The sequence below is a fragment of the Coregonus clupeaformis genome, unplaced genomic scaffold (genome assembly GCF_020615455.1).
Source record: "Coregonus clupeaformis isolate EN_2021a unplaced genomic scaffold, ASM2061545v1 scaf3903, whole genome shotgun sequence".
Lineage (NCBI taxonomy): Eukaryota > Metazoa > Chordata > Actinopteri > Salmoniformes > Salmonidae > Coregonus > Coregonus clupeaformis.
Genome location: NW_025537357.1, coordinates 12,616 through 35,938, shown reverse-complemented (window position 1 = coordinate 35,938; position 23,323 = coordinate 12,616). Strand labels below are relative to the sequence as shown.

Genomic DNA, 23,323 nt, shown 5'->3' with positions numbered 1-23,323 from the left:
GACAAAGAAATGATTAGTCTATAATTTGAATGGTAGGTTATTTGAACAGTGAGAGACAGAATAACAACAACAAAATCCAGAAAAACGCATGTCAAAAATGTTATAAATAGATTTGCATTTTATTGAGGGAAATAAGTATTTGACCCCTCTGCAAAACATGACTTAGTACTTGGTGGCAAAACCCTTGTTGGCAATCACAGAGGTCAGACGTTTCTTGTAGTTGGCCACCAGGTTTGCACAAATCTCAGGAGGGATTTTGTCCCACTCCTCTTTGCAGATCTTCTCCAAGTCGTTAAGGTTTCGAGCCTGACGTTTGGCATCTCGAACCTTCAGCTCCCTCCACATATTTTCTATGGGATTAAGGTCTGGAGACTGGCTAGGCCACTCCAGGACCTTAATGTGCTACTTCTTGAGCCACTCCTTTGTTGCCTTGGCCGTGTGTTTTGGGTCATTGTCATGCTGGAATACCCATCCACGATCCATTTCAATGCCCTGGCTGAGGGAAGGAGGCTCTCACCCAAGATTTGATAGTACATGGCCCCGTCCATCGTCCCTTTGATGCTGTGAAGTTGTCCTGTCCCCTTAGCAGAAAAACACCCCCAAAGCATAATATTTCCACCTCCATGTTTGACGGTGGGGATGGTGTTCTTGGGGCCATAGGCAGCATTCCTCCTCCTCCAAACACGGCGAGTTGAGTTGATGCCAAAGAGCTCAATTTTTGTCTCATCTGACCACAACACTTTCACCCAGTTCTCCTCTGAATCATTCAGATGTTCATTGGCAAACTTCAGACAGGCATGTATATGTTCTTTCTTGAGCAGGGGGACCTTGCGGGCGCTGCAGGATTTCTGTCCTTCACGGCATAGTGTGTTATCAATTGTTTTCTTGGTGACTATGGTCCCAGCTGCCTTGAGATCATCGACAAGATCCTCCCCGTGTAGTTCTGATTCCTCACCGTTCTCATGATCATTGCAACTCCACGAGATGAGATCTTGCATGAAGCCCCAGGCCGAGGGGAGATTGACAGTTCTTTTGTGTTTCTTCCATTTGCGAATAATCGCACCAACTGTTGTCACCTTCTCACCAAGCTGCTTGGCGATGGTCTTGTAGCCCATTCCAGCCTTGTGTAGGTCTACAATCTTGTACCTGACATCCTTGGAGAGCTCTTTGGTCTCGGCCATGGTGGAGAATTTGGAATCTGATTGATTGATTGCTTCTGTGGACAGGTGTCTTTTATACAGGCAACAAACTGAGATTAGGAGCACTCCCTTTAAGAGTGTTCTCCTAATCTCAGCTCGTTACCTGTATAAAAGACACCTGGGAGCCAGAAATCTTTCTGATTGAGAGGGGGTCAAATACTTATTTCCCTCATTAAAATGCAAATCATTTTATAACATTTTTGACATGCGTTTTTCAGGATTTCTTTGTTGTTATTCTGTCTCTCACTGTTCAAATAAACCTACCATTATAATTATAGACTGATCATTTCTTTGTCAGTGGGCAAACATACAAAATCAGCAGGGGATCAAATACTTATTTCCCTCACTGTATATATAAAACATGGGGGATTGGAAGTGATGCAGACAATTACATTGATGGAAGTTACAATCTACAATATTAAGCAGATCTACCCCCCCCCACCCCCCCCAAAAAAAATAAAAAATAAACAAATCCTCCCCCGACATCCTGGGGACCTGGATCAATGTCGAATATTGCAGTGCATCCGGTGTCACCATGATTAATAAGAGGTTGTACACCACAGTGTATTTCACAACAGGAGGATTTCAAACCAAACCAAATAGAAGGGATGTTATACCACAGTGTCCACCCTCTAAATAATCAGACACTCTATCCACCACATTTACATGTGTACTACATTTAGTGTGTATACTTTATTAGGTTTTCAATGCGCTTTATACAAGTAGTCGAAACAAGGGCAGATATTTATGATGTAAGCTACTGAAAAGGATGATCATGCTAGTGTTGAAGAGCAAGTCTCCCTTGAGCCGCATGATTGACAGACCAGTCATAATTTATGGTGGGGGGAGATCGGAAATCATATTCGTTAAGTTATAATTTTATTTTTTGACACAGCAGTGGGAATATCGTCAGGGAAAGACATGAAGAGGGGCAAACATGGGGGTGTTGAGGCTGGGCTGGGGGTGTGAGGCTGAGCCAGTGCTGCCCCTGTTGAGGCTGAGCCCAGTGCTGCCCCTGTCGAGGCAGATCTTAGGGTGTTGAGGCTGGGCCTGGTTCTACCCCTGTTGAGACTGGGCTGGGGGTGTTGAAGCTGGGCCTGGTACTACCCCTGTTGAGGCTGGGCTGAGGGTGTTGAAGCTGGGCTGAGGGTGTTGAGGCTAGGCAGAGGGTGTTGAGGCTGGGCTGAGGGTGTTGAGGCTGGGCTGAGGGTGTTGAGGCTGGGCCAGGTTCTGCCCCTGTTGAGGCTGGTGCTGGTGGCCCTATTAGGCCCTGTGTGCTGGGGCCTGCTGCTCTCCTGTCCTGAAGGGTGAAAGGAACCACTTACTGTACATACAGTACACATACAGTATCTCACAAAAGTGAGTACACTGAAGAAATTATACTTTGCTACAATGTAAAGTAGTGAGTGTACAGCTTGTATGGAAGTTCAACATGGCACCTCATGGCAAAGAACTCTCGGAGGATCTGAAAAAAAGAATTGTTGCTCTACATAAAGATGGCCTGGGCTATAAGAAGATTGCCAAGACCCTGAAACTGAGCTGCAGCACGGTGGCCAAGACCATACAGCGGTTTAACAGGACAGGTTCCACTCAGAACAGGCCTCGCCATGGTCCACCAAAGAAGTTGAGTGCACCTGCTCAGGGTCATATCCAGAGGTTGTCTTTGGGAAATAGACGTATGAGTGCTGCCAGCATTGCTGCAGAGGTTGAAGGGGTGGGGGGTCAGCCTGTCAGTGCTCAGACCATACGCCGCACACTGCATCAAATTGGTCTGCATGGCTGTCGTCCCAGAAGGAAGCCTCTTCTAAAGATGATGCACAAAAAAGCCTGCAAACAGTTTGCTGAAGACAAGCAGACTAAGGACATGGATTACTGGAACCATGTCCTGTGGTCTGATGAGATAAACTTATTTGGTTCAGATGGTGTCAAGCATGTGTGGCGGCAACCAGGTGGGGAGTACAAAGACAAGTGTGTCTTGCCTACAGTCAAGCATGGTGGTGGGAGTGTCATGGTCTGGGGCATGGCATGAGTGCTGCCGGCACTGGGGAGCTACAGTTCATTGAGGGAACCATGAATGCCATCATGTACTGTGACATACTGAAGCAGAGCATAATCCCTCCCTTCGGAGACTGGGCCGCAGGGCAGTATTCCAACATGATAACGACCCCAAACACACCTCCAATACAACCACTGCCTTGCTAAAGAAGCTGAGGGTAAAGGTGATGGACTGGCCAAGCATGTCTCCAGACCTAAACCCTATTGAGCATCTGTGGGGCATCCTCAAACGGAAGGTGGAGGAGTGCAAGGTCTCTAACATCCACCAGCATTGTGACGTCGTCATGGAGGAGTGGAAGAGGACTCCAGTGGCAACCTGTTAAGCTCTGGTGAACTCCATGCCCAAGAGGGTTAAGGCAGTGCTGGAAAATGATGGTGGCCACACAAAATATTGACACTTTGGGCCAAATTTGGACATTTTCACTCACTTTTGTTGCCAGCGGTTTAGACATTAATGGCTGTGTGTTTAGTTATTTTGAGGGGACAGCAAATTTACACTGTTATACAAGCTGTACACTCACTACTTTACATTGTAGCAAAGTGTCATTTCTTCAGTGTTGTCACATGAAAATACATACTTAAATATTTACAAAAATTTGAGGGGTGTACTCACTTTTGTGAGATACTGTATATAGCAACACAAGAATATAGATGGCGAGAGTAAGCAGTACCTGAACATATAGAAGAGCAGGTAAGCACTCCGGGCTCTGGTCCTCAGCACAGTGGCTTCATTGGACATTGACACCTGGCTATCGTTACAACAGAACCAGTTTCCACTGGCATTCAGGATGTCACTAACGTAGTGCCCTGTGGAACAAGGAAGACAGACTAGAGGTCAAGGGTCAGGCTCTTGTGGGTAATGAAGTGTGTTGTACAAGTTAACATTTAATTTGGGAAGTATTTTATCTGTTACATGTGTCAAGTTTCGAAATCAGAGATAATCAAATACACGTGGCATATTATTAGGCATGCCTCTCCATTCTTTTGAATTGCACAAACTCTAAACATATCATGGTGCATGTCGGGATGGCACTTCGCTTGGCCGAAGTGGCTATTGGAGGGTCTAATTATCCCCTATACCAGGGTTCCCCAACTGGCGACCTGCGGAACGAATTTGGCCCACGGGTGATTTTATTTGGTCCCCCCATGTTTTCTGAGCAAAAAATGTTTAATTGTTAAAAGACTGTAAAAACACCAGCAAATCAGCTCCAAGTGATTTTCATTTTGGAAATCTGTTGCAATGTATTCCCACGCACAATAAAGAGATGTATGTGACTTTACACAAATGTAAGCAAGGTTTGAAATGAGTCAAATATTATATCTGTTTGGGCTTCTTCGGACAATTTGCAGTCTACAAATTATTTGTAATTACGTTCCGGACCCCTGCCCATCTGGTGATGAAGAAAAGAATTGGTCCGCGGCTGAATCTAGTTGATGATCCCTGCCCTACACCCTCGATCATTTTCACTCCCTCAGCTTTGGGATACTTGTGTATATGGCAGAGGCGCACGTGAACGCGCAAATGGAGAGCTGAAGAGAAGGGAGTGATTTGGGATTCAGCCTAAATCTTATGTACTGTGTATCTGCATGTGTGTGTTTTAAGGTATTTACTTACCGGAGCTTGCGAGGCCTCCCAAATGAGAGACTACGCCAGTCAGCTGGTAGTAGCCATTCACTGACTTCACTGGCTGCTGCTTCTGTAAGAAAACACATGTGATCATAGGATTGTCATTTCCTCTACAGTCCACCACACTGTCTACAGTCTACTAGTCTACTGCAGGAGGTCTACTACATCTGTACTCCTCATAACTATCTCAGTGTTCTGTCATAACTTATTTTTCACTGGTTTCTCTCTCTCTCTCCTCACCACTGAGGCTGTCTGCAGCACTTTCCCTGGTTCCTGGTCATTTGAATCTGAGGGGTCAAATATACATACAGTGGGGCAAAAAAGTATTTAGTCAGCCACCAATTGTGCAAGTTCTCCCACTTAAAAAGATGAGAGAGGCCTGTAATTTTCATCATAGGTACACGTCAACTATGACAGACAAAATGAGGAAAGAAAATCCAGAAAATCACATTGTAGGATTTTTAATGAATTTATTTGCAAATTATGGTGGAAAATAAGTATTTGGTCACCTACAAACAAGCAAGATTTCTGGCTCTCACAGACCTGTAACTTCTTCTCTAAGAGGCTCCTCTGTCCTCCACTCATTACCTGTATTAATGGCACCTGTTTGAACTTGTTATCAGTATAAAAGACACCTGTCCACAACCTCAAACAGTCACACTCCAAACTCCACTATGGCCAAGACCAAAGAGCTGTCAAAGGACACCAGAAACAAAATTGTAGACCTGAACCAGGCTGGGAAGACTGAATCTGCAATAGGTAAGCAGCTTGGTTTGAAGAAATCAACTGTGGGAGCAATTATTAGGAAATGGAAGACATACAAGACCACTGATAATCTCCCTCGATCTGGTGCTCCACGCAAGATCTCACCCCGTGGGGTCAAAATGATCACAAGAACGGTGAGCAAAAATCCCAGAACCACACAGGGGGACCTAGTGAATGACCTGCAGAGAGCTGGGACCAAAGTAACAAAGCCTACCATCAGTAACACACTACGCCGCCAGGGACTCAAATCCTGCATTGCCAGATGTGTCCCCCTGCTTAAGCCAGTACATGTCCAGGCCCGTCTGAAGTTTGCCAGAGTGCATTTGGATGATCTAGAAGAGGATTGGGAGAATGTCATATGGTCAGATGAAACCAAAATAGAACTTTTTGGTAAAAACTCAACTCGTCGTGTTTGGAGGACAAAGAATGCTGAGTTGCATCCAAAGAACACCATACCTACTGTGAAGCATGGGGGTGGAAACAACATGCTTTGGGGGTGTTTTTTCTGCAAAGGGACCAGGACAACTGATCCGTGTAAAGGAAAGAATGAATGGGGCCATGTATCGTGAGATTTTGAGTGAAAACCTCCTTCCATCCGCAAGGGCATTGAAGATGAAACGTGGCTGGGTCTTTCAGCATGACAATGATCCCAAACACACCTCCCGGGCAACGAAGGAGTGGCTTCGTAAGAAGCATTTCAAGGTCCTGGAGTGGCCTAGCCAGTCTCCAGATCTCAACCCAATAGAAAATCTTTGGAGGGAGTTGAAAGTCCGTGTTGCCCAGCGACAGCCCCAAAACATCACTGCTCTAGAGGAGATCTGCATGGAGGAATAGGCCAAAATACCAGCAACAGTGTGTGAAAACCTTGTGAAGACTTACAGAAAACGTTTGAGCTGTGTCATTGCCAACAAAGGGTATATAACAAAGTATTGAGAAACTTTTGTTATTGACCAAATACTTATTTTCCACCATAATTTGCAAATAAATTCATTAAAAATCCTACAATGTGATTTTCTGGATTTTCTTTTCTCATTTTGTCTGTCATAGTTGACGTGTACCTATGATGAAAATTACAGGCCTCTCTCATCTTTTTAAGTGGGAGAACTTTCACAATTGGTGGCTGACTAAATACTTTTTTTCCCCACTGTATAAAGAGCTGTGAAAAACGTGGTCACTTGTCTGAATTGCTCTGGTCTAAAACAGCTCCCATACATCACTAAATATGTCTGAGAAACATTTTAATTTGCAGCTTCTAGCTTCTCTGTCTGCAGGACCGTTTTGGGAGTGGGTGGTTTGTGTGGTGTTGGAGCAAGAATAGTGCCATGACCTACCTGAACAGCAGAGGGCGCTGTCTTTGGCCTGTCCAGGTGGGCTGGAGACTTGGCTGGTGAGGGTCTGGGGGCTGGAGACCTGGCTGGTTTTGGTCTGGGGGATGGACACCTGGATGCTGGGGGCCTGGTTGGTGAGGGCCTGTGGGCTGGCAATGTGCAGGGTTGGAACCATGTCCCCACAGAGATCAGAGAGCCTCAGCTCTGGAGGAAACAAAAGAGGAGCCTCCAGCTTCTCCAACCCCCCAGGTCCTCCAAACCTCTTCAGATGCAGAACCAGCACACTGCCCAGAGACATAGATGGAGAGAGATTAACAGACAGACAATGAAACCAGCCAACAAAATAACAGAAGAGTGAAATTTGTTTGGTGGTGCTCATCCCTAAGTCCTACAACCTGCTCAGGAAGGTAACTACTCCTAAAGGCTCAGGACCACTCACACAAGGACCACTCATTTCATTAAACACTGCCAGTCGTATGAGAGGTTATAAAGGGGCAACTCACAGAGGCAGTGTGTGGAACTGCTCCACCTTTGAGGCCTGGAGGCCTTTGCAGCCCTCACATCTGAATTCAACCTTTTTGCCCTGGGTTAGAAACAAAACATTACAAAATGAATGATACCACTACAATAACAAGATACATTATTCTGAGGCAGTGGGCAGCTTGCCCTGGGTGTTAGTCTCTACCCTCAAAGTGCTGAGCCCTAAGTGCTGACCTTGAAAGTGAGTGCTAGGCTGCTCAGCAAGGTGCGCTCAGGGCTGAAGTACAATGAGAGGTTGTTGTAGTCCTCTCTGGTGGACGACTCGCGCCCACAGCTTCAGAAGCAGGACAAAGAGAAGCAAAATGCATCAGGTCTCTACAATGTTTCTGTTATGCCATGTGTTTTGTAATATTATTTGTAGAAAGATCATGTTCCCAGTAGATACATTAGAACCAATGGGAGCTCTTACCTGGTACATGTGCGCACCGACACAAGCTGGAACTCCAGCTGGGAAACAGGGCAGGTATAGCTCACCCCGAGCATCTTCAGTGTCATGCCCTCCTCCTTCAGCTGGCACAGCATATTCACAAGTAACTCGTGTGCGTCCTATGAGGAAGAAGAGAAAATCAAATTATGAAGAGAAAATGAACCCTTGCTAAAAGAGCGCTCGTACAGAAGAGAGTAGCGCCTCAGTTACCTGTTGCGAGTCCCCCAGATACTTCAAATCTTGTCCTGACAAGGAGCACTTGACCTTCCACATGAGGACTGCTTTTGAGGCCTGGTTTGCGCCACTGTCAGGTAGACCCGAACGGTGCACATCAGACAGAGCCCTGTAGGGGAGACAGAGAGTAAATTAGCAGCTGACTGGATGGCGTCAACCTACTGGCCTACGGCTGAAGAGGCAGATGAGTATATCCAAATATTCTTAAACTAGCGGCACCCCATCATTGGAAATGATTAATTCGATACAATGCAATTTCACCTTTGAAAACTGACAATGAAGCAAAACTACAAAAATGTGTTGTTTATTCTCCTAAGATATTTGGTTTGGATACTGCTCTCAACTGACTAAAGAAAGTCAGCGCATCATTGAAGGAGGAGATCCTGCTGCAGTTTTGTGGCTCACGTTATTCTAATATAGATGGCTTTCTTTCGTAATGGGAAACACTCTTTTCATGCCACTTCGATACCGAAGTGACTTTTTCCTAGCAGCTTACAGAAACTTAGGAGAATTAACGTAGCCGATTAGGAGACTGAGATTAAGGTTAGGAAAAGGGTTAGGGTTAGCGAAAATGCTCTCCTAACCTGCTACGAAAATCACTTTCTATCGAAGTGGCGGGAAAAGAGTGTGTCCCTTCTTTAATTTATGACCACAAATAGTGGGTGGGTGGGTGTGTGTCTGCTCTTGAGCCTTCCCTTACCTGAGCAGGTTGGAGAAGGGGGAGGAGCTCCAGAGTTGTTCCTGGCGTAGGATTTCCTTTGAGAAGTAAGGCAGGACCAGAAGGCACTGCAGGGTGGCGTTAAGGAAGCAAGTGTTGCCAATGTTAGGCAACCTGTGAAGAAGAAGATGACCATAATGCATGGGTTTATAATGATCTAATAAAACTGGCATGCTTGATAGTAAGCCCTGTCCCCATTTTATATCAGACATCTCTAAACAATAAAGAGTTTATTTTCAATGCATCTGCAGTGTGTTGTGGTTGCATCTGCGGTGTGTTGTGGTTCACCCAAGATGTTCCATGTTGACCCCGGCCCCCCATTCTCCTCTGGCCCCCTGGGTCTCCTCTGACCCTCTGGTGGCTGAGCTGGCCCTGGGAAGAGTCAGGCTTCCGGCGGCTGAGATAGGCCTCTGCGGCCTTGGGCTAAAGTAGTCCTGAAGAGACAGAGGTCTGGAGGAAGGAGAGAAACAGGTCTAAAGCCTCCAAAGCAGAGATAGTATCACTCTACACAGTCTCTCTCTTAAATACTATAATGTACTATAAACACAGTCTGAGTAGTTATGAATGTATTGCTGTCCATATAAATGCAGTGTCTCAAATAGCCCAGGGTAATAGGTTAGTACTCTCATTATCCACTAGATGGGGGTAGAAGAGCCTAAAACTACAGTTTGAGAAAAATAACTTTCTGGGACTGTGTTTATCAAGCGTCTCAGAGTAGGAATCTGATCTAGGATCAGTTTTGCCTTTTAGATCATAATAAATCAGTTTATTATGGACAGAGAGGACCTGATCCTAGATTAGCACTCATACTCTTGATAAACACTGGCCCTAAACCCACCTCTCCAAGGAGACTCTAGGATGGCACTGTACTTATTTTACTAATGTTGGAATTACCTGACAGTTGCGCCATCTTGGCTGGTGTGTCCATGACGGTCCAGAAGGTTGGTAGGAGAGAGAGAACTAGGGAGGGACACCATTGGAGTGGATTTCACTGGGGAAGGGTGTTTGGCAGGTGACCGGGGGAGAGAGGGGTGTTTAGCAGGAGAGCAAGGCTGAGAGGAACATTTAACAGGAGAGGGAGGTGGATGGAGGGAGGAGAGTTGGTCAGAGGGTGAGGGGACAGAGGTGGAGGAGACATTCCGTTCAGAACGGTCAGGTGGAATTGGAGAGGCGGATGAAGTGCTACTCTCCTTCTTATTTATTGTCTTCTGCTCCACATCAATTGAATTGGCTTTCTGCCGTTTTTTCTGTTGACAAGAAAATGTGACAGTGGGGGGGGGTCATAAGAATAGGAAGAGGTAGGCCTAAATTAGAGGAACTTAGCTATCTATCCTAAACCTCACATATCTCAGTATATACAGGTTATGTTGAGTGACATTTGCAAAAGCCAAACTTCATGTACATTTCATGTACACTCTTTATGTATTCGTCAATCAGAATGTACTTTTACTTTTATTCTTCCCACTAGGTCTAAGAGAAAAATACTACACCAGACTTTAAGTAGTTGTTAATCGATTAAATGACCTGATTTCATACCTTTTTGCACCAGCAGAAACAAGCCATGTCAATAACCAATGAAGACTGATTCATATCCACATTAACCCATTGTTCAAATTGGCTTCAAGACCATTGTGATGTCATCAGTCACGTATGACACCACCATCTGGTATTCCAATCTAGATTTTTTTTTAAATATAGAGTTGAAATATCAAATATGTTTTATTGAAGAGCAAAGTTATGCAGTATACATAAAGTATTGTAGATATGCTCCATTGTTTTATTTTCCCCCCACATCTTTAACATATTGTTTAATTGAACATGCCACCACAATAAAGGCATTTTAATTTGAAGACAAGAGTGCCTTCATCTTCCTTGTTTTTTGATAGCTTCCATGTTCTTTGTGGGTTGGTCATCGGTTTATTGAAATGCTAAATGCTTTTTCTCTTATTCACCAGAAGATGGACAAAGGGTTGGTCAAAAGAATGTAAACAGGAAATAGAGATTTAGCCAAAACCTCAAACAACAACCCAGATTGGTTAGGGACAGTTTTCCTTATTCAATATTGCCCTGAGGGCAGCTCTGCCTCAAGGGCAGAATGAATGTGGTTGGTTCAATTAAAGCTCAATGGTCAGTGGGCAGAGCTTACAGCACCCAGTGCGAGTTAAATACACTTGCTAGGTGGTAAATTGGTGTTGGATTTAAGGCATATCACATGGGTTGCCACACGCAAGGTTGCTGGATTGAATTGTGTTTTCTAACCTCGCTCCAACCACTAAACAATTATTTGTACCTAAACTTAACCCAACCCTAGCTCGAGTCCCAGATCTGTTTGTGCTGTCTTGCAACTCCTATGTCATGGCATGACAATGACATAGCATGGCATGACAATGACATAGGAGAAGACAGACAGCACAAACTGATCTGGGACTGGGCTAACCCAACCCCTACCCTACTAGCCTTTAACTGAACCAATCACATTTTATAGTGACAGGTCAAATGGGTACAGTAAGGGCGTCACTGTAAACATCTTTGATATTAAGCATCTCAATCATATCACGTGAAATGGAAGGAGTTCCCATTGGTCGTTTGACGACCCGTAACTCTACTCAGAGGACCATGGTTACATCCGTAACTCAGCGTTTTCATGTCTGTATTCATTCAAATGGAATACAACTGGAGAGTAACATCAAAAGATACTCGTAGCAACTCTGAATCTTTATGTGGCATTCCTCCTCCAGACCTGATTGAGGGTTAGAAGGCTCCATAACGTCAGCTGCCCAGCTGCTTCCCTTTGCTGTGTTTCCTATTAGGACCGGCATGAATCCCAGACGATAAAGCTTCCTGAGCTGAAAGAGTTACAATGGTTAACAGAATTATCTTAAATTGGATTATCTTACATTTGTTTGTCTTTATTGAAATTGCATGGCATTTTCAATATGCCCACCCAATGTTCAAGAATGACATTTTTCCCTTTTTTTCAGATTACAACCACTCACTTTCAGTTATTTGAAAAGGAAATAATCTCCCAAATATCACTATTTCTAAAACAAGCCATAGAAAGTTGGTTGCAATTTCAATTTAATCCCCCAGAAACGACAGAACAAATAATGCAACAAATATTGTGGTTAATCTCAAATAGTCTAATTGACCAAAAAAAAGGTATATTCTTCGTAAATGATATCATCTATAGGACTGGTGGAGTTATGCCGCACATGCAGCTAACAAAAACATATGGAAATGTCTGCTCTACCCAAAATTACAAACAAATAATTGCAGCCTTACCGCAAAAATGGAAGAGGAAAGTGGAAGGCCTTGCATTAATGAACATAATTGGTTAAGGAAAACTGTGATAAATAAAAAAGTGTATCAGTTTCATTTAAGGACCAAAGGATTGACAGCCGTCCAATATAGATTTTAAAATAGTTGGGAAGAGCATTTTGACGTACCGATCCCATGGCATAGTGTTTATGAACTGATATGCAAAACGACACCGGATTCAAAACTTAGAATCCTTCAATTTAAATTATTATATAAAATTCTTGCTACCAATAGAATGTTATTTATATGGGGGATACAATCTTCCCAGCTCTGCAGATTTTGCTGCGAAGAGACAGAATCATTAGATCATTTGGTTTGGTACTGTCCATTTGTAGCTTGTTTTTGGACACTGGTCCAGGAATGGCTAAAGGATTGCAATATTTACATGGAGCTAACCTTTCAGATAGCATTACTGGGTGATCTTAAAAGTCATAGTCAATCGATCAATAACATAATAATACTTTTAGCAAAAATGTTTATTTTCAATTCACAATCTGTAGAAACAATGAGAATAGAAAGGTTCAGAACTTTTGAAAGACATCAAAGTACAGTTGAAATATATATGGCAAATAGAAGTCCTATGTGGATGGTGTTAAAAGATAGATGGGAGGTGTTGAATGGAATTGAAGGATGGGACTAATAACAACTAACAACAAATAATAACAAGATAACTAATAATGTAAGCATACTGTGTCCATAATAAGTATATAGGTTGTAGGTTGGGAGGTTTTGTGAAAGAGCACAGTTAGAAAGATATGGCATATAGAAGCAAACCGGATGGACATCATGAAAATGATTGGAGGTTGAGAGTAGAAGAAGTTCAGGAGAAAAAACAAACAGGTAGCTTAGTGGTTAAGAGCCTTGTGCCAGTAACCGAAAAGTTGCTGGTTCTAATCCCCGAGCGGACTAGGTGAAAAATCTGTCAATGTGCCCTTGAGCAAGGCACTTAACCCTAATTGCTCATGTAAGTCGCTCTGGATAAGAGCGTCTGCTAAATGACTAAAATGTAAATAATTATTGTAAAATTGACTGTGTCCATAAAATGTAGACAGTAAGTATAAGAATGAAGTAGAGGCCTAAGCATTGTTGTTCACTAGTTTACTCCAAGTAGGGAAAGGGTGGCGGGGTTGGAAAGTAATAAAGGGGAATAAGTATGTGTGTGTGTATATATGTGTATATATATATATACAGTGAGGGAAAAAAGTATTTGATCCCCTGCTGATTTTGTACGTTTGCCCACTGACAAAGAAATGATTAGTCTATAATTTTAATGGTAGGTTTATTTGAACAGTGAGAGACAGAATAACAACAACAAAAATCCAGAAAAACGCATGTCAAAAATGTTATGAATAGATTTGCATTTTATTGAGGGAAATAAGTATTTGACCCCTCTGCAAAACATGACTTAGTACTTGGTGGCAAAACCCTTGTTGGCAATCACAGAGGTCAGTCGTTTCTTGTAGTTGGCCACCAGGTTTGCACACATCTCAGGAGGGATTTTGTCCCACTCCTCTTTGCAGATCTTCTCCAAGTCGTTAAGGTTTCGAGCCTGACGTTTGGCAACTCGAACCTTCAGCTCCCTCCACAGATTTTCTATGGGATTAAGGTCTGGAGACTGGCTAGGCCACTACAGGACCTTAATGTGCTACTTCTTGAGCCACTCCTTTGTTGCCTTGGCCGTGTGTTTTGGGTCATTGTCATGCTGGAATACCCATCCACGATCCATTTCAATGCCCTGGCTGAGGGAAGGAGGTTCTCACCCAAGATTTGACAGTACATGGCCCCGTCCATCGTCCCTTTGATGCGGTGAAGTTGTCCTGTCCCCTTAGCAGAAAAACACCCCCAAAGCATAATATTTCCACCTCCATGTTTGACGGTGGGGATGGTGTTCTTGGGGCCATAGGCAGCATTCCTCCTCCTCCAAACACGGCGAGTTGAGTTGATGCCAAAGAGCTCAATTTTTGTCTCATCTGACCACAACACTTTCACCCAGTTCTCCTCTGAATCATTCAGATGTTCATTGGCAAACTTCAGACAGGCATGTATATGTTCTTTCTTGAGCAGGGGGACCTTGCGGGCGCTGCAGGATTTCTGTCCTTCACGGCATAGTGTGTTATCAATTGTTTTCTTGGTGACTATGGTCCCAGCTGCCTTGAGATCATTGACAAGATCCTCCCGTGTAGTTCTGATTCCTCACCGTTCTCATGATCATTGCAACTCCACGAGATGAGATCTTGCATGGAGCCCCAGGCCGAGGGAGATTGACAGTTCTTTTGTGTTTCTTCCATTTGCGAATAATCGCACCAACTGTTGTCACCTTCTCACCAAGCTGCTTGGCGATGGTCTTGTAGCCCATTCCAGCCTTGTGTAGGTCTACAATCTTGTACCTGACATCCTTGGAGAGCTCTTTGGTCTCAGCCATGGTGGAGAATTTGGAATCTGATTGATTGATTGCTTCTGTTGACAGGTGTCTTTTATACAGGCAACAAACTGAGATTAGGAGCACTCCCTTTAAGAGTGTTCTCCTAACCTCAGCTCGTTACCTGTATAAAAGACACCTGGGAGCCAGAAATCTTTCTGATTGAGAGGGGGTCAAATACTTATTTCCCTCATTAAAATGCAAATCAATTTATAACATTTTTGACATGCGTTTTTCAGGATTTCTTTGTTGTTATTCTGTCTCTCACTGTTCAAATAAACCTACCATTATAATTATAGACTGATCATTTCTTTGTCAGTGGGCAAACGTACAAAATCAGCAGGGGATCAAAGACTTATTTCCCTCACTGTATATATATATATATATTTTACATTTTAGTAATTTAGCAGACGCTCTTATTCAGAGCGACTTACAGTTATCACATACATTATTTTATCGAACCCACAACCCTGGCGTTGCAAACGCCATGTTCTACCAACATCCCCTGCCGGCCATTCCCCCCCCTACCCTGGACGACGCTGGGCCAATTGTGCGCCGCCCCATGGGTCTCCCGGTCGCGGCCGGCTACGACAGAGCCTGGATTCGAACCAGGATCTCTAGTGGCACAGCTAGCACTGCTATGCAGTGCCTTAGACCACTGCGCCACTCGGGAGAGTGTATAAATATATATATATATATATAAAACATGGGGGATTGGAAGTGATGCAGACAATTACATTGATGGAAGTTACAATCTACAATATTAAGCAGATCTACCCCCCCAAAAAAAAAAAAAAATCCTCCCCCGACATCCTGGGGACCTGGATCAATGTCGAATATTGCAGTGCATCCGGTGTCACCATGATTAATAAGAGGTTGTACACCACAGTGTATTTCACAACAGGAGGATTTCAAACCAAACCAAATAGAAGGGATGTTATACCACAGTGTCCACCCTCTAAATAATCAGACACTCTATCCACCACATTTACATGTGTACTACATTTAGTGTGCATACTTTATTAGTTTTTTCAATGCGCTTTATACAAGTAGTCGAAACAAGGGCAGATATTTATGATGTACGCTACTGAAAAGGATGCTCATGCTAGTGTTGAAGAGCAAGTCTCCCTTGAGCCGCATGATTGACAGACCATTACATTTACATTTAGTCATTTAGCAGACGCTCTTATCCAGAGCGACTTACAGTTAGTGAATACATATATATATATAATTATTTTTTTCATACTGGTCCCCCATGGGAATTGAACCCACAACCCTGGCGTTGCAAACACCATGCTCTATCAACTGAGCTACATCCCTGCCGGCCATTCCCTCCCCTACCCTGGACAACGCTAGGCCGATTGTGCGCTGCCCATGAGTCTCCCTAGTCGCGGCCGGCTGCGACAGACCCTGGATTCGAACAAGGATATCTAGTGGCACAGCTAGCACTGCGATGCAGTGCCTTAGACCACTGCGCCACTCAGGAGACATAGCCTAGATAGAGAGTCATCATTTATGGTGGGGGGAGATCAGAAATCAGATTCGTTAAGTTATTATTTTATTTTTTGACACAGCAGTGGGAATATCGTCAGGGAAAGACATGAAGAGGGGCAAACATGGGGGTGTTGAGGCTGGGCTGGGGGTGTGAGGCTGAGCCAGTGCTGCCCCTGTTGAGGCTGAGCCCAGTGCTGCCCCTGTCAAGGCAGATCTGAGGGTGTTGAGGCTGGGCCTGGTTCTACCCCTGTTGAGACTGGGCTGGGGTTGTTGAAGCTGGGCCTGGTACTACCCCTGTTGAGGCTGGGCTGAGGGTGTTGAAGATGGGCTGAAGGTGTTGAGGCTAGGCTGAGGGTGTTGAAGCTGGGCTGAGGGTGTTGAGGCTAGGCTGAGGGTGTTGAGGCTGGGCTGAGGGTGTTGCGGATGGGCTATGGGTGTTGAGTCTGGGCTTGGGGTGTTGAGGCTGGGCCAGGTTCTGCCCCTGTTGAGGCTGGTGCTGGTGGCCCTATTAGGCCCTGTGTGCTGGGGCCTGCTGCTCTCCTGTCCTGAAGGGTGAAAGGAACCACTTACTGTACATACAGTACACATACAGTATCTCACAAAAGTGAGTACACTGAAGAAATTATACTTTGCTACAATGTAAAGTAGTGAGTATAACAGTGTACATTTGCTGTCCCCTCAAAATAACTCAACACACAGCCATTAATGTCTAAACCGCTGGCAACAAAGTGAGTACACCCCTAGGTGAAAATGTCCAAATTGGGCCCAATTAGCCATTTTCCCTCCCCGGTGTCAAGTGACTCGTTAGTGTTACAAGGTCTCAGGTGTGAATGGGGAGCAGGTGTGTTAAATTTGGTGTCATCGCTCTCACACTCCCTCATACTGGTCACTGGAAGTTCAACATGGCACCTCATGGCAAAGAACTCTCTGAGGATCTGAAAAAAATAATTGTTGCTCTACATAAAGATGGCCTGGGCTATAAGAAGATTGCCAAGACCCTGAAACCGAGCTGCAGCACGGTGGCCAAGACCATTCAATGGTTTAACAGGACAGGTTCCACTCAGAACAGGCCTCGCCATGGTCGACCAAAGAAGTTGAGTGCACCTGCTCAGCGTCATATCCAGAGGTTGTCTTTGGGAAATAGACGTATGAGTGCTGCCAGCGTTGCTGCAGAGGTTGAAGGGGTGGGGGGTCAGCCTGTCAGTGCTCAGACCATACGCCGCACACTGCATCAAATTGGTCTGCATGGCTGTCGTCCCAGAAGGAAGCATCTTCTAAAGATGATGCACAAAAAAGCCTGCAAACAGTTAGCTGAAGACAAGCAGACTAAGGACATGGATTAGGAAGGAACCATGTCCTGTGGTCTGATGAGACCAAGATAAACTTATTTGGTTCAGATGGTGTCAAGCGTGTGTTGGGGCAACCAGGTGAGGAGGACAAAGACAAGTGTGTCTTGCCTACAGTCAAGCATGGTGGTGGGAGTGTCATGGTCTGGGGCATGGCATGAGTGCTGCCGGCACTGGGGAGCTACAGTTCATTGAGGGAACCATGAATGCCATCATGTATTGTGACATACTGAAGCAGAGCATGATCCCCTCCCTTCGGAGACTGGGCCGCAGGGCAGTATTCCAACATGATAACGACCCCAAACACACCTCCAATACAACCACTGCCTTGCTAAAGAAGCTGAGGGTAAAGGTGATGGACTGGCCAAGCATGTCTCCTAGACCAGCATTGTGACGTCGTCATGGAGGAGTGGAAGAGGACTCCAGTGGCAACCTGTGAAGCTCTGGTGAACTCCATGCCCAAGAGGGTTAAGGCAGTGCTGGAAAATGATGGTGGCCACACAAAATATTGACACTTTGGGCCCAATTGTGACATTTTCACTTAGGGGTGTACTCACTTTTGTTGCCAGCGGTTTAGACATTAATGGCTGTGTGTTGAGTTATTTTGAGGGGACAGCAAATTTACACTGTTATACAAGCTGTACACTCACTACTTTACATTGTAGCAAAGTGTCATTTCTTCAGTGTTGTCACATGAAAAGACATACTCAAATATTTACAAAAATGTGAGGGGTGTACTCACTTTTGTGAGATACTGTATATAGAAACACAAGAATATAGATGGCGAGAGTAAGCAGTACCTGAAAATATAGAAGAGCAGGTAAGCACTCCGGGCTCTAGTCCTCAGCACAGTGGCTTCATTGGACATTGACACCTGGCTATCGTTACAACAGAACCAGTTTCCACTGGCATTCAGGATGTCACTAACGTAGTGCCCTGTGGAACAAGGAAGACAGACTAGAGGTCAAGGGTCAGGCTCTTGTGGGTAATGAAGTATGTTGTACAAGTTAACATTTAATATGGGAGGTATTTTATCTGTTACATGTGTCAAGTTTCGAAATCAGAGATAAACAAATACACGTGGCATATAATTAGGCATGCCTCTCCATTCTTTTGAATTGCGCAAACTCTAAATATATCATGGTGCATGTCGGGATGGCACTTCGCTTGGCCGAAGTGGCTATTGGAGGGTCTAATTATCCCCTACACCAGGGTCCCCCAACTGGCGACCCGCGGAACGAATTTGGCCCACGGGTGATTTTATTTGGCCCCCCCATGTTTTCTGAGCAAAATATGTTGAATTGTTAAAAGACTGTAAAAACACCAGCAAATCAGCTCCAAGTGATTTTCATTTTGGAAATCTGTGGCAAAATATTCCCACGCACAATAAAGAGATGTATGTGACTGTACACAAATGTAAGCAAGGTTTGAAATGAGTCAAATATTATATCTGCTTGGGCTTCTTGCGGCCAATTTGCAGTCTACAAATGATTTGTAATTACGTTCCGGACCCCTGCCCATCTGGGGAAGAAGAAAATAATTGGTCCGCGGCTGAATCTAGTTGATGATCCCTGCCCTACACCCTCGATCATTTTCACTCCCTCAGCTTTGGGATACTTGTGTATATGGCAGAGGCGCACGTGAACGCGCAAATGGAGAGCTGAGGAGAAGGGAGTGATTTGGGATTCAGCCTAAGTCTTATGTACTGTGTATCTGCATGTGTGTATTTTAAGGTATTTACTTACCGGAGCTTGCGAGGCCTCCCAAATGAGAGATTACGCCAGTCAGCTGGTAGTAGCCATTCACTGACTTCACTGGCTGCTGCTTCTGTAAGAAAACACATGTGATCATAGGATTGTCATTTCCTCTACAGTCCACCACACTGTCTACAGTCTACTAGTCTACTGCAGGAGGTCTACTACATCTGTACTCCTCATAACTATCTCAGTGTTCTGTCATAACTTATTTTTTACTGGTTTCTCTCTCTCTCTCCTCACCACTGAGGCTGTCTGCAGCACTTTCCCTGGTTCCTGGTCATTTGAATCTGAGGGGTCAAATATACATATAAAGAGTTGTGAAAAACGTGGTCACTTGTCTGAATTGCTCTGGTCTAAAACAGCTCAGATACATCACTAAATATGTCTGAGAAACATTTTAATTTGCAGCTTCCAGCTTCTCTGTCTGCTGTACCGTTTTGGGAGTGGGTGGTTTGTGTGGTGTTGGAGCAAGAATAGTGTTGTGGTGCCATGACCTACCTGAACTGCAGAGGGCGCTGTCTTTGGCCTGTCCAGGTGGGCTGGAGACTTGGCTGGTGAGGGTCTGGGGGCTAGAGACCTGGCTGGTTTTGGTCTGGGGGATGGACACCTGGATGCTGGGGGCCTGGTTGGTGAGGGCCTGTGGGCTGGCACTGTGCAGGGGTGGCACCATGTCCCCACAGAGATCAGAGAGCCTCAGCTCTGGAGGAAACAAAAGAGGAGCCTCCAGCTTCTCCAACCCCCCAGGTCCTCCAAACCTCTTCAGATGTAGAACCAGCACACTGCCCAGAGACATAGAGGGAGAGAGATTAACAGACAGACAATGAAACCAGCCAACAAAATAACAGATGAGTGACATTTGTTTGGTGGTGCTCATCCCTAAGTCCTACAACCTGCTCAGGAAGGTAACTACTCCTAAAGGCTCAGGACACAAGGACCACTCATTTCATTAAACACTGCCAGTCGTATGAGAGGTTATAAAGGGGAAACTCACAGAGGCAGTGTGTGGAACTGCTCCACCTTTGAGGCCTGGAGGCCTTTGCAGCACTCACATGTGAATTCAACCTTTTCGCCCTGGGTTAGAAACAAAAGCATTACAAAACGAATGATACCACTACAATAACAAGATACATTATTCTGAGGCAGTGGGCAGCTTGCCCTGGGTGTTAGTCTCTACCCTCAAAGTGCTAAGCCCTAAGTGCTGACCTTGAAAGTGAGTGCTAGGCTGCTCAGCAAGATGCGCTCAGGGCTGAAGTCCAATGAGAGGTGGTTGTAGTCCTCTCTGGTGGACGACTCGCGCCCACAGCTTCAGAAGTAGGACAAAGAGAAGCAAAATGCATCAGGTCTCTACAATGTTTCTGTTATGCCATGTGTTTTGTAATATTATTTGTTCCCAGTAGATACATTAGAACCAATGGGAGCCCTTACCTGGTACATGTGCGCACCGACACAAGCTGGAACTCCAGCTGGGAAACAGGGCAGGTATAGCTCACCCCGACCATCTTCACTGTCATGCCCTCCTCCTTCAGCTGGCACAGCATATTCACAAGTAACTCGTGTGCGTCCTATGAGGAAGAAGAGAAAGAAACAGACCAAGAGATAATCAAATTATGAAGAGAAAATGAACCCTTGCTAAAAGAGCGCTCGTACAGAAGAGAGTAGCGCCTCAGTTACCTGTTGCGAGTCCCCCAGATACTTCAAATCTTGTCCTGACAAGGAGTACTTGACCTTCCACATGAGGACTGCTTTTGAGGCCTGGTTTGCGCCACTGTCAGGTAGACCCGAACGGTGCACATCAGACAGAGCCCTGTAGGGGAGACAGAGAGTAAATTAGCAGCTGACTGGATGGCGTCAACCTACTGGCCTACGGCTGAAGAGGCAGATGAGTATATCCAAATATTCTTAAACTAGCGGCACCCCATCATTGGAAATGATTAATTTGATTCAATGCAATTTCACCTTTGAGGACGGACAATGAAGCAAAACTACAAAAATGTGTTGTTTATTCTCCTAAGATATTTGGTTTGATACTGCTCTCAACTCCAGAGCATTTAAAAAAACTACCAAATTTCACATGGTAATGTAGAATGTTCAGTCAATGAGCATTATGGGTAATGTAGTCATTCTACCATTTCCAAATTGGCCTACAAATGCCTACATCATAATCATTGTGTCATTGTTGTTGCTCTGGGTTATGAAGATTCCCAAAACGAAAAGAAACAGAAAAATAAAACAAAAATACAATACACAGCATAATATAAAGTGGCCAGTGCCATGTAACAGGACAATATGCTTCTTTTGAGATAAACAAATAAAGAAAGTCAGCGCATCATTGAAGGAGGAGATCCTGCCGCAGTTTTGTGGCTCACGTTATTCTAATATAGATGGCTTTCTTTCGTAATGGGAAACACTCTTTTCATGCCACTTCGATACCGAAGTGACTTTTTCCTAGCAGCTTACAGTAACTTACGCAGCAGGTTAGGAGAATTAACGTAGCCGATTAGGAGACTGAGATTAAGGTTAGGAAAAGGGTTAGGGTTAGCGAAAATGCTCTCCTAACCTGCTACGAAAATCACTTTCTATCGAAGTGGCGGGAAAAGAGTGTGTCCCTTCTTTAATTTATGACCACAAATAGTGGGTGGGTGGGTGTGTGTCTGCTTTTGAGCCTTCCCTTACCTGAGCAGGTTGGAGAAGGGGGAGGAGCTCCAGAGTTGTTCCTGGCGTAGGATTTCCTTTGAGAAGTAAGGCAGGACCAGAAGGCACTGCAGGGTGGCGTTAAGGAAGCAAGTGTTGCCAATGTTAGGCAACCTGTGAAGAAGAAGCAGCCATCAGTTTACACATAGAGATACAATATCCAGAAACATAGAGTGGCCTATGTCATAAACCTTCATAACTCTAGAATGTGTTTACAATGGCAGCCACCTTGGTCAGGGATAAATTCTATGTAATTCTGTGAGTACACAAAGGACTGGATGTCCTTTAGACCAAGATGACCATAATGCATGGGTTTATAATGATCTAATAAAACTGCCCTGTCCCCATACTATATCAGACATTGATCTCTAAACAATAAAGAGTTTATTTTCAATGCATCTGCGGTGTGTTGTGGTTGCATCTGCGGTGTGTTGTGGTTCACCCAAGATGTTCCATGTTGACCCCGTCCCCCCGTTCTCCTCTGGCCCCCTGGGTCTCCTCTGACCCTCTGGTGGCTGAGCTGGCCCTGGGAAGAGTCCGGCTTCTGGCGGCTGAGATAGGCCTCTGCGGCCTTGGGCTAGAGTAGTCCTGAAGAGACAGAGGTCTGGAGGAAGGAGAGAAACAGGTCTAAAGCCTCCAAAGCAGAGATAGTATCACACTACACAGTCTCTCTCTTAAATACTATACTGTACTATAAACACAGTCTGAGTAGTTCTATATCGTGGAGCTCCGCCCCATAGGGGAGCTCTGCTCCTATTGGTTTACCCACTGCCCTAAGGCAGCATCAGCGTGAGACAAAATTATGCACACACCTGCAGCCAATAGGAGTACAGGTGTCCCTATAAGAGGGGATGCCTCCCCTCAATCAGCCTCCCTTTATCTTCAGCGACTGGAGTAGACTGAAGAAGCCAAGAAGAGACGAAGAGAAGACTCAGGACGAAAACGCCGTCGAATTCCACCCCCAAAAGCTCTTTTCAGAGCTCAATGCAGATGCTCCTCCATGGCGGCCGGCGACTCCCACGACTTATGTTTCATGTGTTTAGGGTCCCAGCATGCCAAAGAGGGCGTCTGCAGTCCCCCTAACTGCGCCTCCTGCGCCTTCCTTTCTACAAAGGAGAGGAAGCAGCGCTGGGCGTTTTTTAGGGAGGATATCCCCCTAGAGGACGTGCTGTCGATACTAGCCTCTGCTTCATTTGGGAGCCCAAGCTGTAGCAGCAGCTAATAACATTGCCCTCTTGGCAGCCGCTCTGTCCCGTTTAACCACGGGTAAGACAGAGCTGGAGCCAGAGGAGGTGGAGGAGGCGTCTAGGATTTCTGGCGCCATCCTGCACCTAACACAGGCATCGGCCGTCTGCTCGGGGAGGTCCATGGCCACCTCGGTGGTCGCGGAGCGACACCTCTGGTT

General features: G+C 45.1%; 1 protein-coding gene across 2 annotated transcripts; it reads right to left on the bottom strand.

The window, feature by feature from the left end:
- Positions 1–2,075: 2,075 nt before the first annotated feature.
- LOC121563279 (ubiquitin carboxyl-terminal hydrolase 37-like) lies at positions 2,076–11,847 on the bottom strand. Of its 2 annotated transcripts, none has more exons than XM_045220466.1 (12): positions 11,634–11,847; positions 9,788–10,140; positions 9,182–9,343; positions 8,876–9,007; positions 8,152–8,284; positions 7,924–8,060; positions 7,689–7,788; positions 7,478–7,557; positions 6,978–7,258; positions 4,870–4,951; positions 3,926–4,061; positions 2,076–2,499 (listed from the first exon to the last, which is right to left on the bottom strand). In XM_045220466.1, the coding sequence occupies exons 2-11, from the start codon at positions 9,868–9,870 to the stop codon at positions 4,049–4,051; spliced, it is 1,203 nt and encodes a 400-aa protein (XP_045076401.1). In that variant the 5' UTR covers positions 9,871–10,140; positions 11,634–11,847; the 3' UTR covers positions 2,076–2,499; positions 3,926–4,048. The 2 variants fall into 2 exon arrangements, with proteins under 2 accessions (XP_045076401.1, XP_045076402.1); XM_045220467.1 differs by having other exon boundaries at positions 9,245–9,343.
- Positions 11,848–23,323: the final 11,476 nt, after the last annotated feature.